Source organism: Calliopsis andreniformis, chromosome 9 (assembly GCF_051401765.1).
Source record: "Calliopsis andreniformis isolate RMS-2024a chromosome 9, iyCalAndr_principal, whole genome shotgun sequence".
Lineage (NCBI taxonomy): Eukaryota > Metazoa > Arthropoda > Insecta > Hymenoptera > Andrenidae > Calliopsis > Calliopsis andreniformis.
The window spans coordinates 21,556,405-21,572,843 of NC_135070.1; the positions used below are offsets into that span (position 1 = coordinate 21,556,405).

The window sequence follows — 16,439 nt, forward strand, 5'->3', positions numbered from 1 at the left end:
CTGAACTGTAAAAATTGAAATTGTGCATACAGAACGAGCAAGAAATATGAAAGGAACGAAAGCGCAAGGGTACGCTTCCTACTTAATAAGATACGTTTCTAAACGAGCACCTTGCACAAATCCAATTGGATCGAAACGGTTCGAACGGCCGACTAGTCAGCCAATTGTCCCTCTGGAGTGGAACTGCTGATAGCCAGTCTCCGCTCCAACGACTACAGACTTACAGGCCAGGCGGGCCCGATCGCCTGACCATTTTATATTTTTTTCCAAGTCTGCCTGACCGTGACAATAAGAATTAATCGAAGTCTCGGCACTTCCGTTCGCGACAATTCCTTTTCTCTATTTTCAAGAGTCGGTCTGCATTGTGCGCACTCTTTGGTTCCAGGAAATAATTTCTTCGCGTCTATCCTACACGACTTTCCTCTGCGTCATAAAATCCTTCACGACTCGCCCCGTAAGACACAAAACGTCATAACGTATTGATCTTGCAATAACTTTGACTACCACTCGAGAAGGACGTAAATAGGTACTTACATATCTGCATACATGTAAGAAAGAAAATTTGAAGCTTGCGACAATCTTTCGTTGTTTCGAAAATTTTCTGTTCCTGGTAGCCAGATAAAATTGTGCCATTTAAGCTGTAACCTCACGGCAAATATGAACTTTGAGAATTTGCAATAGCGCAAAGTGAATGTAACCTATTTGTCGTGTCGTTGCATTAATGTTTCGATTAACTGTTAAAAGCTTTGGATTATATTATGTATGCAGAATACGATATTGTCCGATGCAACGACACTAACGTTGCCATTTGCGGCAGTAGTTTCTAAAACGCAGAGATAGAGACTATTGAATTAACTATCTTCGCCCTCCGGATCAAGTAGCGGTAGGTTACAAAGTTATAAGTCTTTAAACTTGAAGTTGAACTCTCCGATAAAGAGCTAGTTCTAGAGTTTAGTTTTAGCTTGTTTATGCTTTTTCGGTCAAGTTTTGAAATTTTAAAAATTTCAGAGATTTTACGATAAACTCCGAATGGTTTATATCGGGTAACTGAGAAGTAGAATCCGTATGCATACATGTGTACGTAATCCTATACTAGATGTAATTGGAATGTGCGTTACGGTGAAGTTGTAATTTAATTAGGAGAAAGGTAGGTACTATTGAGATATTTCGCGTGAAATAGAAAATTTGACGATACAATAGCGTAACGAAATGTAAAAGGAAGAAAATCATAGCTTGTAATATAATTATTTTTCAGACTGTTTCGAACGAAACGGATATTTAATAGAAAGACTAAAGTGAAAATGCATAGCGTTAGGTGACTTACCCCCAGTCTCCGCCACTGTTTCCAGCCCGATGGTCGGTGTGGGTGGTTGGTGTGGGTGGTTAGGGTGGGTGGCGTGGCGCGGCGCAGCGCGGGGCGACGAGTCTGCCTCGGGCCGAGTCGCTGCGACGCTAGCGCCGCACCTGAGACTCCAGTTCGAGTCCAGCATCACTCGTGGTGGTTTCGCGCGCGCATCCCCCGCCAAGGTGCGACTACTTTCCGAGGAAACGAATAGAAGAATCCGTCCCGGTGTCGTTTCTCCAACCTTCCGAAATCGTTTTGCCAACACATTTCCCGAGCCAGCTTCGAGATGACACGGTTTGGGAGACCGCGAACAGTGAGCGACACGTAAAGCGAGATCAGTGAAACACGTGAAGATGGAAAAGTCGGAGACACGCGAATACGAGCCGTCAGCGAGGAACGCATCGTCACAGTGGCGTGTTCACCCCTCGGATACTTTGAAGCGTGTCGAGGCAACAATGCGACCGACCGTCCTCGAGGTTAGAACGCAGCTACCTGTCGTCATCTCAACCCTATAAACACGACTCCAATCCACGGCTGTGTTTATTTCGTGAACCTGTGGCTTTTTCGACCTCCCCGCTCTTTTTCTAGACGTTCTAGAGCAAGGTTAGTCGGTTCACGGAAACGGAAGAAATCGGAAGCGAGCAGTGCAACCGTGGGATACCAGAAGACTCGTTTCATGTTTTTCGTCGTACGAAATACTCGAACTAGCAAGAACGAACGCATTTTCGAACGAACGAACGTTCGTCGTGCCGCGTTTTTACATTTTCATCGAAATTCATCGACCGCTGTAGACGCGTTCAATTCAACGATCCACGAGTGGAAAGTTTTCGATGTGCACCGCCGCGTAATCGCGTCAGGAATGCTGGCCGCACATCATACCCTTGGATGCTTGAAAATGCCGTTCGAAGTTGGAGATTCGTCGTATCGATCCACCGATCGACGATAAATACACGATCCCTTGTGCGTGACATTTGAGGAGACGATACAGATACCCGTCTAGGTACACCGTATAGGAAGAGGTGGGTGAATAGAGACAGGGAAAGAGAGTAAGAGAAGTGGCGAGAAAAAAAGCAAGAGGAACGAAATTAAAGTGCGCGAGTTGCTTACTGGGGCGCGAATGATTTGTAGGTCGGATATTTCGAAAATTGTGGTTGGCAGCTGGTGGAGGGACTGTTTCAGTGAATGATCCTGAGAGGAACGAAATCGATCCGGAATCGAAAGGTTTTGTGGTTGGTAACCTCTGGCCACCCCTTTTCGGCTTGTTTCAGCCCGTTTCAGCCCGTTTCAGCCCGTTTCAGCCAGTTCCGTCGTACCACTAGACCTTGCAGGAATACGCGACTCCCTCGCCTCGCTGCGCACGTAATTACGGCAAGTGTCGCAGCAGAAAAATTACGGTCAGTCGATGGAGTAAAACGTGTTGTACAAACCCTTTGGCGTTCGCTGGAAATTCGCGTGGTGCGTGTACGTGTGTCCTTTTCATTCCCTCCTCTCTCACACACGCTGCCCTTCTGCCCTTGTGAAATATATTTTGGCCGAATTCGGTCGCGCGGCAGAACGTTCGTCCGAGATTCGAATAAAACGAGCTGTGAAAGTGCGTACAGATTACGTCGACATCGACGAGATCGATCGTTGCCGAGGGATGGCCACGATCCTTCTCGATAGAGTAGTGATAAATAAGTAAAAAGTGTGTCGGGAGGTAAAGAGACCAAGGAGCGATCCAGCAGTGCACCACCGAACTTCTTCATTTCCATTCAGCCGCTTGATTTCGTGCCATTGTCTTTCTTCTCTGCCGCGGTCTACCGTATTTCCCGTCAAAGGCGATTCTCTCGAAACGTGTACACGACCGCAAGGACAAAGGAAATACCTACTACGTTCTTCTTCGAGGTGAGTTTCAAACCGCTTTACGACTTTTTTCTATCGCGATCCGACCTATCCTCGAGTCAACTGGTTACGTTACATGTTTTCTCTTTCGCGAGAATTATTTACTTGCAACACCATCCTATCCCGTCAACTTTTTTCTCCAAACCATTCTAATCTATACTAATAAAGACCTAAAAATAGTCAGTTGAAAAAATGATATATTTTAGCGTTTTATGCTGTAAAATAAAGTAAACTGTGCAGTCGAAGCGACGAAATATTCGACAAATATTTATGTGCCCGCATCTCGTTCAGGCATCATTTATAAAATTGGATCGAAACGGGTAACTTGGTGGCAGCTTCCGAATGTAAATGGACGAGCGAATGCCACCAGTCGGTTTTCCTACAAAATGCATACGTATATTTTATAAATGTACACGAACAAGCTGAATCAGTCGGCTAAATAGCGCGTAATTTTTCGTGAGGTCGATTGAAAAATATTTAGCACGTTTAATTCGTGGCGTTTGAAATCCACTTGCAGGCAGCCTCGGTTAGATATCAACTTTATTCCACACAAAAACGAACAAAATATTCACTCATCGCGTCTTGTTTTTCTACCTCGAGTAATAGCTTCGGGCTTTCAACACCGCTTATGCTTCATTTTATTCATGAAATCATAATGAATTCCGGAGAACGAATTTAATCTCGTCGAAATCACCGATGAACCCGTTAGAAAAGAATGTTGCTTTTAGAATTGAAAGCGTCTCCAGCCTCTTAATCTGTCTTTACCCTCTTTTCTATCCTCAAACGACCGTGAAAGTCCAATGAAACAAACGCGTTTGCTCAATTAAGCGGGAAGGCAAACTCAATATCGTCTCTTGAAGTTCGATAACTTTTGAAAATCGTTCTAAGTTGATTCGTTCATTGCGACTCTACTGTTTCCCGATACAATTGTACATTTTTTTCCATTAACTGCTGTCTCGTAAATATGATTTCAAGTGCAATTCATTTCATACTTTTTCCTCAATTGTAAGCAACCATTAGCGTGGATAATATTCAGAAACGATTTCCTAAGCGAAGTTTGAATCGCAACTGCGCCATCGCATCGTAAGGGAATGGATTTACCAGTTTGCAACGAATAATCTCTTTTGCCTACAATTATTTCTGTTAGAGTTCGTTCGACGGCAGTCGTCCGCGTTTGAAGCAACTTACCCCGTTCTCCTTTGAAACGATTAAGCTACGATTCACGAGGGTTCCGTTGATTGCGCGTTTAATAATACCGTAATTCGAATCGTTTTCCGCTCAGTTTATACGTTATGTTAGCCGGCACGATTCTCGGTTTCTTTCCTTCGGTTTTCGCGAGCTGGATTTATTGGGCGACTGCATGCTCGGTGAAATTGCTCGCGTTACAAGTATCGAAGTTGCAAAGTCGACCGGAAAGAACAAGGCCAGGCGACAGCCGAGAATAGAAACTCGAACGAATAATGGGCGAATCTTGTGCAAAACTGAAATGATTGATGGAGGAAGAAGGAGGTAGGCGAAGAGAGAAGGAAAGAGCTCGAAGAACAAAAGGATGAGAGGAAGTAGTTATGCTTGTGTACTGAGAGAGTCGGTCGACACCTAGGACGTTCGAACGCAGTTCACTCGAATGCTTCCGATAATAGTGATAGTACTGGGAGTCATCAACCGACTGCTCCGGTTAATGAGTTTTCCAGCCTTTCCTGCTGACAGACATTTGTCATCGTTCGACCTGGACGAAGCAATTTCTGCCACGACCCTCGTTTCGTGAAACGAGGGGAATACTTGGGAGATCTTGCCGGTAAATAACTGGAGGAGAAATAACGATGCGCCGAAGTTGATGTGCTAGACTACAATGAATCGTGCACCGAACTTCAATAGCTTCAATAAATTACGTATTTAATAGGTAATTAATGGAATTTACTCGAAGAAGCCCGTTCCTTTTACTTGCGACTCTACCTCTGTGATTTTCGATATACCTACTTGTTATTTTCTGCTCTCTGTGCTTCGCTTGCTATTTCCTCATTTTCGAAGATGACAGCAACAATTACGATTCATCCGTTGACGAAGTGTGATCAAATCGTCGATCTATGCTGAAAAAGAATTTCTACGAATCTATAGGAATTTCTACGATCCTCTGTACGGTTCAGAGGGTTCATAGTTGAATGCGAGTGGCAAGGGTCCAGGTCGTGGTGGATACTCAAAAGTCGGAGGATATGTTCTCGAAAGTTCTCTGCACTGCCGAAACTTTCGTTCATTCTCGAAAATCGGTCTTAAAAGTTTCCAGGAGTCCACTTGGAGATCTTGATATATTCCCGCGTTAAATTTGAACCGTGCCGTTTCCACCAAACCGCCTGACTTTGCAATTATTCTATTTCGAGACCGTGGCTGTATCAGATAAGCCTTCTATCTACCCAGCTAATCTAGGAGCGAACGATATCAACGTTGAATAATTTTCCCACGTAATAAATTTCGCCGGTATCTAGGCTATTTGTATCAATAACCATGTATCATAATGTATCATCGTGGATCGCGATGTTCCCTTATACGATCGCAATTCCGCTGATAAGACATCTTACGCTTCATTTGAATAACGTCCGCGTCTTGAACGCGCGCTTCTAGTTTGGACTCCAGGTGAAAAACAGCTCGCGTGACCGTAAACTGATTTCCTTGCTGGAAGTCGTAAATGAACATCGAAACGGTGGGAAGAAGATTTCGTCGTTATCATAGAAGAACAATCGGACGTTGTGGTTAGAATAGAAAATGTCAGTTAACACCGCAAAAAGCACGGATATATCGGGGTGCAAAACCGAGTAGAACCGTCACCGGAATATGTAATCCTGTTTCCGTTCAATATTCAGGAAGCCGATGCGCCACACCGGGTCAAACTAATCACTCAGGGGGCTTCGCGCGACTACAACGATTCCGCACGTTTCGGAGCGAAGGCCGATTAGCAAATTTGTCATGCAACCGGCAGCGTTTGGATTCGCGAATACCCCATTAGAGACATACGGACCTCGGTCAGACAATACCAGCTATGCAAAGACGGCACCTTCGAATCCTAGTAAGTGAACGCAGCCGCGGCTGGGCCGCTTGATCAATGGGGATCCTGTATTTCAGGGAAACAGTACGTCATCTCGTGAAACCCTGTGCGTGACGTCGCGTCCTTTCCACTTTCGAATGGATTAATGCGTGACACGCGGGACTGATGTTGCCGTACTCGCGACAAGAGATACGTTACACCGTGTACTATTAACGCGGAGCACGTTGTTCCGATTTATGGCCAGATTTTAAAACATGCTATGTAACTCGTTTCTTCTGTGTCGTGACCACTATCCGTGTGTCCATTTCACCACTTGCCACTACACTTCGAATCTCAAAAGAGAACAATTTCTCTTTCTATTTAAATCGTGTCTCGAGATAATGTGAAGGGTTTTAGTAAAAAAGCAGGTGAAAATATTTATTACCATACTGTCTTTAATGGGCAGCTATGGCGAAAGAAAACTCTAATAGTAATCGGGTCGTAATGTATGGGGCGAAAATGTAATAAACCAGATATATTTGACAGAGTTACGAGCGCCCAAGGAAAGCATGGAAAACGTGTTTCATTGGCCTCTACTGCGTGAGTGCATTGCGCACGTATATCATGTAAGAAATCGCGCGCGACACCAGGCGCCTCAACCTCGGCCACACGGAAAATATACATACCTAATATCAAGTTATTTAGCTAAATTTTACCGAGTCATTTTTCAAGGAGAATCACGCAGATATACGGGTATAGGCTGTATCAATACTCGAATGCGGGCCGAATGCTTGAAAATAGTAGAAACGATAAATTGTGGTAACCATAACTGTAGTTCGAAATGGAATGAGTTATCGTTACTATTTCCTTTTTCGTAACAAAACTTTCTCTCCGTTGGTCTATTGATAACGTGTAGGTATCGTTCATCTTTCGGTCGTTTGAGTATTTCCATGGTAACAGTCGAAACAATTCTGCTTCACTGTGTAAGAATTCATGTTCTGTGTTAGCACTCGACGTTAATGTCATACGATCTCTATCGCGGACGCAACGCGCTCACGCAGGACAAATTTCACTTCCGTAAATTGCCCGAGGCGCATTCAGCATAAATCCATCTCGATAATAGCGTCGATTATTCCTCATTAAAGCAGCAATCTGCATTAAGTTGGTTGGAACTGAAATCGCGCACGTGTTTCGAGTTACGAATCGTGGCTCTTTAACGCAAGACCACCGTGAAATTAGCAGGAAAAACGGTTTCAGCTCCTCTTGCACAGTTTTCCGGGAAAGCACGGTTTCAGTTTTACGCTCCGCAAAAACTCCGACCTCTCGAATTTCAGTTTCTGTTTCTTTCATTCGATTCAGTCTGGCATCCTCCACCCTTTAGCAGCTTGGCTTAACGTCATAGCCAATGTGCTGGTTGATGGGTGTCTGTTGAATAAGGGGTTGAAACTTAACGTTACGTTAGTTTAGAAGCTGTTGCCATCGGAGGGTAGCACAAGGGAGCGAGTCCTGACTTGTGCTCGTTACTCCAAAAGCCGTACTACAAGAGTGGTTACGGTTTCTGACTCGGCAGTGCCGGGAACATGCATGAATATTTTACAAAAATACATGCTTCAAAGAACCCAGTCATCCCCTATTCACGGTTGCTCGAATTTGCGGCGGTACACTGCGCGTGTACACGTACAATCGCGTTTCCCTGCTTGTTTTAGAGCGTATTGTGTTCCCCAGTACAGTACGTTTGCTCGCTCATGCTTTGTCCGATACCTCTGTCATTTCTTATTCGAACAAAGAATCCTCTGCTTTCCGTGAAACAGATTCTTATTCGAGTAACGATGTTAACATTTCAAGAAGAATATTTTTTTCGATTATCTTTCGGTCAGTTCTATCAGGTGTCCCTCCCGTAATTTCGACTACATTTGCGATTACTTTATTCTTATTTTCTTCTTTCAGCTATTATATGTATAGGTGTCCTGTCATCCACCTAGCCTGTGGATGACAAGAGATTTATTTTCGTACGGTTCTTCGATACGGCACACAAGTTAATCGTAAATTGTTCCTGCCACCAAAGTCTTTCAACACCAGTCAGAGGAGACATTTATTTTCTCCGTGCCTTATGATCGTGATTAATGGTCATGAATCGGTTCCGTCGATCGTTCTGATCGTGATGGCGTCTTAACGACGCTTTTCTGCTGCCATTACCCACCCTTTTCTCACCCATCAAATTGAACGCATCCGAGTTCAAGTATACAGTCTGTACAGCAAGTGTGACCGCGCGTACTATGCCAAAAATAAGGGGTTGGTGCAAAACGGAGATAAGAATGAAAAACGTAACGACGAGCTTTCTAGAATAAGCGCTGAACTCGTAGGAAGTTCATTTGCAAAAATTTTATTGGTCTCCCGCGGCTTTCTCTTCCCTTCCTTTCTTGCGTGCACAACGCCGTTTATTAAATCTTCTTTTCCCTGTTTTCATACTTTTATTTGCGAAACAATTATGTACATACCTATGTACGTATATGTATAGCCGTCTTTCGGACCGGAACAAGTATTTCCTCGTTTGTGTTTGCTTAATCTGCTGCGAACAATTTGTTCCACTTGACGATGGAATTTCATTAAACGAAAGCGTAGCGTCGATGAGGAAAGAACCGAACAAATCCATCGACGCGTGTTGGCAAGACGGAAAGAATATCTATCTCAGGGGAAGCTAAATGCTTGCACAGCTGAATTCAAACGCGATCGTCAAAGCGATGGTTGCCTAAAGGCCGATCGTCCTCTCAGACGTTCCTACCTCGGTAGAGGAAAAGGAGGACCGTAAGGAAAATAAAGCGGCAGTAGCGAGCATTTCTCCACTTAATGAGATTCTGATATGGCGATCCGATCGCTGCGGCTTAGCGTTGCCGAGCTCTCTGATAAAGCGGATCGAGGGAATCGTCGTAGCGTCGTCGAGGGTTTGATTTATCGGAAATGAATATGCTACGGGGCCGATGGCGGCAAAAACACAGTTGCGATGGTAGCTACATAGAAGGCAGAGGGAAAGGGCGGTAAGAGAATTTAAAATAGATTTACTAGAACTAGAAGCATCCCCATCGCTCCTCCGAGGCTTATCAGGCCTAAGAAGCTACGTAACGAAGCATGGAAGGCGTTGGCTGAAGCATATTAATGCTTCTCGAGAATCGAGGTACAGGAACTCTGCTGGCTGAAGAAACTACCCTCTTGGACTCGAGGGACGGAAGAGCTTCTGAGTTGCGGAGATAGAGTTTCGCTTATGTGTGTGTATGTGTATGCTTCAAGAATGGCCACATCCTTGAATGAATTCGGGAAATGAACAGGGGTTAGCTGAAATGATCTTGACTTATGATTTTCCGTGACTTTTGGAAGGAGATTAGGACCTCGTGAATGTCGTGGTAGCAGTTCTAACACAAACTGCTCGAATATATATATATATTTTACTTTTCAGGGGTATATACGTAGATATAGTTAAGTGAGATAAAGTAATGCATTCCAGATTTTCAAAGATTTGTATTGTTTGTTTTAGGAGTTCCATGGAATAGCGACGTAACGATGATCAGGATGAAGCTTTTTCGACTGATTCTGGTACTCCTAGGGGGCACACATGTTCTATGCGCACAACCATCTGCTTCTCCCACCGTGAAAAGTTTCGGTGAGTAGATATTTTTCACGTTTCTACGTCTGTCCGTTATCGAATCTATCGTATCCTTATGCCATCGTCGTAAAGTCAATCAATCTATTGCTACTTTGTAGCAGATACGTAGGTAGAGGGGAAAACTTGTAGGTGTGTCATTAACCAAATTGAAGTACTTACTATTTGTAGCGATTACAGAGTCTCAGTCGTAAGACGTAATCGCTTTGAACGCACAGCCGGTATAGGCAGCATCTACTCGTTCGTTCAACTCCATATTTCACCATGGATTAGACAAGACACGTTGCTCGCGTGAAATCTGAGGCTCGTATCGTTCCAACGACCACGGTTAGATACCGATGAAGGCGGACGGCGTTGGCTTTCCATGTAATTAACGACTATGCATCCTCTCCGTAATTATGAAGCCAAGAGGAAGGGCGGTAATGAAATCTATGCAAGCAGGCTCGAATAGAACGATGAGGCGCGGCGTACGAATGGGTCCGTCACGAAGACTGACAAATAACGTATATGCATTATAACGAGGTAACTACACGCCCTTGTTTCGTATCTATCACATGACAGAATGATTCGTGCTTCAAGTAGATTCTCATCATGTGTCTTGTCTTAAAGTTCACTATGTCATTTACGAAACGTAGGTATAATTTCTAATTTCCTATTTCATTAACATATTATAAAAGAAGTTCGCTTTTATTTCGAACGCAACTATTTTACGAACGATTTTGAATATTTCTAGGTTTAGTGAAATACTCTCTATTCAGAAAAGCTAGCCAATACGGTTTTTCATTTCTTAGCAATGTATTCTGTTCGCGTTCGCACGAACGCTTTCAAGCTTCGACCAATAGAACGAATGCGATCGATACACCGCAAGTTTGTGCCCTGCTACTTCCATTAAATTATGCTTTAATTCCCGCAATTTGGAGCTCAAGTCGTGCGTAATCGAGCGAATCTTCACGTCTTGGAATTTTATTTGGTACAACAGCCTGTGCTCTAGCCAGTCATAGGTTTCGACAGCTGTCTACATCGCATTCCATTTAAAAGTACTGTATATATATAATGAAGTTGAAACTCCTGTCAGAATACTTTCTTCGAGGAAAAAATAATCGGGCAGTAGTGATGCTAAAATCCCAATCGAATATTTGACTTATGTAACGCGTAAAAGACCACTCTGGCGAAATGTTACTCGAACACTTCTTCCTCTTGCATTCATTTTGGATCCTCATTTTCCTCAGGATTATACGTGATGGCGTGTATAATGCTGGTCGTGGCCGGTCTGACCCCAATATCATTCAGCGTAGGGTGTATAAACGAGAACGTTGCCCCTCTACCAATCTTCAGATGCGGTAAAAACTAAGATTACTATGCAATGCAATCAGCGGTATACCAGACTTCTTTCAGATTAAAACACAGTCCCGAATTACCGGTCGAAACTATTGTTTTGCTGGTGGCGAGATTGCGCAACCCGCCCTCCAGCAAAAAGTTACGCGCAACAGCGTTTCGAAGAGAGTCGTCGAATTTAAAGAAAATTCCCTCGCTTGCTGAACGTTGTTATCCGCGCTTCGATTATGTACCGCTCACACTTATTTGCACGCTACGATTCTGTATGTCGACTCTGTCAGGTGTTTGCATATTCGCAGAACATTTTCACATCACCAATATCTCGAGAACCACTTGTTGGAGCGAACAATAATAATAAGAATAATAATGTTATTGTGTGTTCGTATTGTATCATTTACGGTAACTGTGTAGGCCACCATTCTCTTATGCGTATCTTTATATTTTCCATAAATAACTTTCTTTTCTGCCTGAAAAAAGCATCTTTTTATTATCTGAATTTGTCTTGAGGCTGGATCTTGTCGGAAATGTGAAGCTTTTTGAATGTCTGTTTGGAAATTGTTCTCTGGTAGCACTGTTCAGCCGCATTTCGCGAACCGGCGAGATACTTGCTGCAAACTAATACGTTTGAAGTGCACGTTTGAAAATGTTTTCGTGACTGAGATCACGAAATGGTATGAAAATATGTCGGTGTAGAGTATAGTGGTTGCCGCGACATTTGTAAGCGAAAATGAAGTGCACGTCGAGAGCCCGAGTTGCGAGACTCGTTAACTTTATATTCCGTTTTCGGACTCGTGAACGCGCCGAACAGGAATTCCGTTCAAAATTATACCGCATCTCGTCTGTTATAAATTTTATCACTCCGTACCGCGCACCGGATCGAATTAATGGTTATTTTATTCATACGAAGCGGTCTGGTTCCTTTTGTTCCGTTTGTATTTTGTGCTGCGATTGTCCGCGACAGAAATTCGTGATTAATCGCTTCGGTTCTTATCTCCAGCAAGGCTGATTCAAGCAACGACGGAAAAACCTGCGTAATTCCTTTCGTTCAATTTTCAGTAGATAGTCGTTCATTATTCCCCTGCAAAATGCGTCATAAATAACATTCTTTAGCGCAAGAAATACTTCCAAGGGGAATTATAAGAAGTTTTACCCTTGCTACTTCCTTCCATAGTTATCAAATCTTCCTGTATTTTGCATGCGCTTTAATTTTACAAATGAATAGCTATAAATGAAACGCGTTAAATGTCAATAATACGATAAATACGGATACAATTACCCAGGAAAAGTTTGATGGCTGAGAATGTGAGAAAAGACGGAATTGACTGAATGAGTAGATCGAGAGACGGTCAGAGGCAGGGTGTAGACTAATGCATAAACAATGCGCCGTTTATCCACGTTGGGGATGCAACCCCAATGAATAATAAACTACCCTACAGACACGTGGACAGATAGCCTGGGTCTGGTGCGGTGTACAGCCACTGTGGTGGGAGGATTATCGACGAAAAAGTACTCTCGTATCCGATCACCTCGATGGGGGAATGAATATTATTGCTTTCAACACTTCACACTCGTGTAGAGGGACATTTATGCTAAGAGATTCAGACACTATATCGAGATGATTTGGGCCAAACCATATAGAACCTGTAGAGTACAGAGGCATCGAAAGTTCAGCTCAATACATGTATAACAGCTGTATTCGTTTCCTTCTAATTCAAATCTTGGGCTTAATCGGAAATCCTCGCAACACTAAATTTTCATTTTCGAATGAAATGAAGGAATAGGCTGGTCGGAAAAGTTTGCGTGATATTTCGAAAAGGGGGGGATCAGTTTCTTCCCAATTTTCCTCGCAAGAATGCATCAACAACTTCCTCGGAGCTGGTGCAGCTTAAACAAAACAATTTTTTACGAGGAAACAATTTACCGCCAAGAATAAACTCCACAGATTGCTTCCAGGAGATTCTTTAACCGTCTGAACTGTGCGGGACAAAGGATATTTACGAAGTTTTATAGAATTCATTACCCGGGTTGAATCGCGTGGCCGGTTGAAGCTCCGAACGGTTTAATTGTGTAAAGCGAAGAATTACGGGGATAAGTCCTGCCGCGATGCGAAACGTGGATAATTAAAACGGTTCGCGCGGTGTCGTTTAAATTTTCGAAAGTCCAATTTCGCTCCTTCATTTATTTTCTATTAACATATTCCGTGGTTCACCGAAACGCCTCCGAAAATTACGGCGCGGCGGAATTTGAAAAAATTGACCGTGCTCCAGCGGCTGCTTCAGCGGCTGCTTCAGCATCCATGGAATCGCTTGAAGTGCACAGGACTGTTCTGTTGAACTACCCTTCTCGTTTCGCGAAACAATTTCAATTTGCCCGGTCAGCCGCGCAACGATGCGTCGTGCCGCGTCGTGCCACGTCGCGCCGCCGCGCCTCGTGGACACAAGCTGAGCAAAAACTGTGCACGCTTAATTTCATTCCGCGCCTCGCTATCTCGCTATCTCGCTCGCCGTACTCGCCGTACTCGCCGTACTCGCCGTTAGCATTTTCGAACTAACTGTGTCGCGCATCCAATGCTCGTGATGCGCACTCCATCAGTACGGTTTGCGGTTACGTCGGGTCCGCCTCTCCGAACAAAAAGGCCCGAGTAACGCGGAACAGGTGATTATCGCTTTGTCGAGCTCGACAATTCATGGCCTAGGATCGCTTCGCACGAGTACTTGCACAACAAATACTAGACGAGAGTGTTAAGAGTCGTATAATTGTTGTAGCTACTCTTCTATGTGCTTCAATCAGGATTCGTGAAAGCTGGGGTGTAGTTGGGGAAAATGGAATAAGTCACAGCGCATGCAGGAAATACGCATTAAGAAGGGATAAAAAAAGAAAGGAAAGGGTTTCCTTTAGCCCGATAAAACGTGATCCTCGCTTTATCAAGTTAACGTAATCTATTTATTTTGAAGCGGGATTGAGGTGGCCCGGGGAGGGTATCTGATGAAGAACGGTCGTGGAATTGCGAACGCGGGACGAGATTATGCAGGTGTAAAGCCCGCGGCGGGAAATACTACCTTTTAAATTAATTTCAGGCAACGTTCGTCGTCGTATACAGAAGCGACGAGCTGTTTGTCCCTTCGTCGTGTAATGCTTTCAACTCCCGTCTCACCAGCCGCCCCTGTTCCTCCTCACCCCCATGTCCCGTTCCGACTCCCACTCTCGGTTTCCAGGCCTTCGTCTACATCACATCCCACCGTTGGACCAGTTCCAATTGCGAATTGAACCGTTCGTAACTGTTGAACGTGAATTATGGCGTTTTATTTATTCTGCCCTGTCCCTGGTGCTATCCCCCGTTGGCCACCCTGTTCACAGCCATCCATCCTACTACGCCCCCAAAATCAGTCCGCTTCGCGGCCGATGGCTCGACTGCGTAGCGATGCCGATTTCCCTTGATTATAATCGGATCGGTCAGTGGAGGCTCGTTTACCGTTCTAGCGTTGCGGTACAGATTGAAAACGATAGAAATAAATAACTAGTTTTAACTTGCTAGTAACGCGTCGGCGCGGCGTCGCGGCGTCGCGGCGTCGCGTCTCTGGGATACGAGTACATGCAGGTACATACCTACCTATTCCATGACGGACATCCATAGAGACATGTGTGCATACTTATGCACACTTGTACGGCGCGGACAGTTCGCGCCGCGAAATATCCGCAGCAGTGTGCGTGAACATGCACCTACAATCTTCATTACTATGCCGCCGGCATTATTCCATATCAGAGCATCGCCGGTCTATGACGCAAAGTTTTAGACGTTGTCTGGTGAGTAGTTTATGAATAACGCGACGCTGGGATGATTGTGGCCGTGGAGGATGACTGGGGTCGTCGAGATGCCATGCCGTTGAAAACGGAGGGGAGGAACCGGTAGGCGTTTATCAACCCTCTGTCCCAGACAAGCGCATACAGAGACCGAATATGTACAGACGCAGCCCTCCCACACTCGAGATATTCTCGCATAGTCACCGCCCGGTATTATAACTCAAACGCGGAGACCCCTTTGACTAGTACTGGGATAGCAGATATTACTTTTATACGCCCGATACCGCATCAGTTCTTCGTGACAAAGGCAGGGGATACATTCTCCTATATGACGCCGAAACGACAGATCGCAGCGCGGCGCGGCGCGACTCGCTTCTTGTCAGATCACCAGTCATCATTTTCTATTTCTTTTTCTTCTCGCTTCCTCTTCTTCGCCCCCTTCTTCGCCCCCTTCTTCGCCCCCTTCTTCGCCCCCTTCTTTTCTTTTTCATTAATCTCGCCCCTACCACTATTCTGCTTAACATTTCATCGAAGAAAAAGTTGGATAACGAATTATGAGAGAATAAAGTTTCAACATTCTGCTTTGAGTTTCAAGTCTTTAGAATCGGGAAACTTCGTCTCAGATCGCTATTCTTAAGATCTCGAGTTTGAAAAAGATTTCAGTGATCCTGGACAGAGCAGTGGATTCTATTGTCAAAAAATACAAACATTTAACTTCTTTCAACTTCTTCTTCGTTCTTTACCTCCTCTGCGAAAACAGTGATTTGTGCGCGAAATTAATTCACGCGAAGGCAGCTAATCAAATTTCCTTGGAAAGGCTTCACGTTTTACGAACCATAACTGCGATGAGAGACATGACTGATAGTCGCTGAGGGTGTCGTTTTATCTCTGCATACCACGTCGGAAGACCCTGACTAATGATATTACCGCAACAACTTATTTGTTATCGAAATTGCCTATTACTTACTGTATTGAACAATATGTCTGTCGCCCCGCCGTTATCGTCGCCACCTGCGGAACCACCAACTTCTCCCAAGCCTTTCTATCGATTATTGCGGTCAATGTTTGTTCCTGCGAGAGTGATGTAACCTACGCGAAAAGCAATCAAGATGAAATTAAACTCAATACGAAAGTTCCCTTCAAATTTATTCTTTATATCAAGTTCGGTGTGAGTGCATTTTTAATTGCACTTCTTCTGCATCCAATAAGAAAGAAAGTAGGATAAAGGGAAAGAATGAATTGTACATATTTCATTCTCCAACGGTGAAAATTGTATAGCTACAATCGCAACTGGATAATGAGCATACCACGATCTTTTTCTTGAAAAACAAGTATTATCTACTAGACGCTGGATGTATGTCTAACATGAAATTAATATGATAACCAATTATGTGATAACCAATATA

General features: G+C 44.2%; 1 protein-coding gene across 4 annotated transcripts in view; it reads left to right on the forward strand.

Annotated features, from left to right (window-relative positions):
- Nucleotides 1-3,095: 3,095 nt before the first annotated feature.
- Nucleotides 3,096-16,439, forward strand: part of LOC143183674 (lachesin) — a 93,474-nt gene continuing 80,130 nt past the window's right edge. For all 4 annotated transcript variants that reach the window (XR_013002637.1, XR_013002638.1, XM_076385337.1 and 1 more), the window contains exons 1-2: nt 3,096-3,229; nt 9,772-9,897. Coding sequence is in view for 2 of the 4 variants with exons in the window: in XM_076385337.1 (XP_076241452.1) it covers nt 9,798-9,897 (100 nt within the window). In the remaining 2 variants the exon portion in view is untranslated. The remainder of the gene's footprint in view (nt 3,230-9,771; nt 9,898-16,439) is intronic.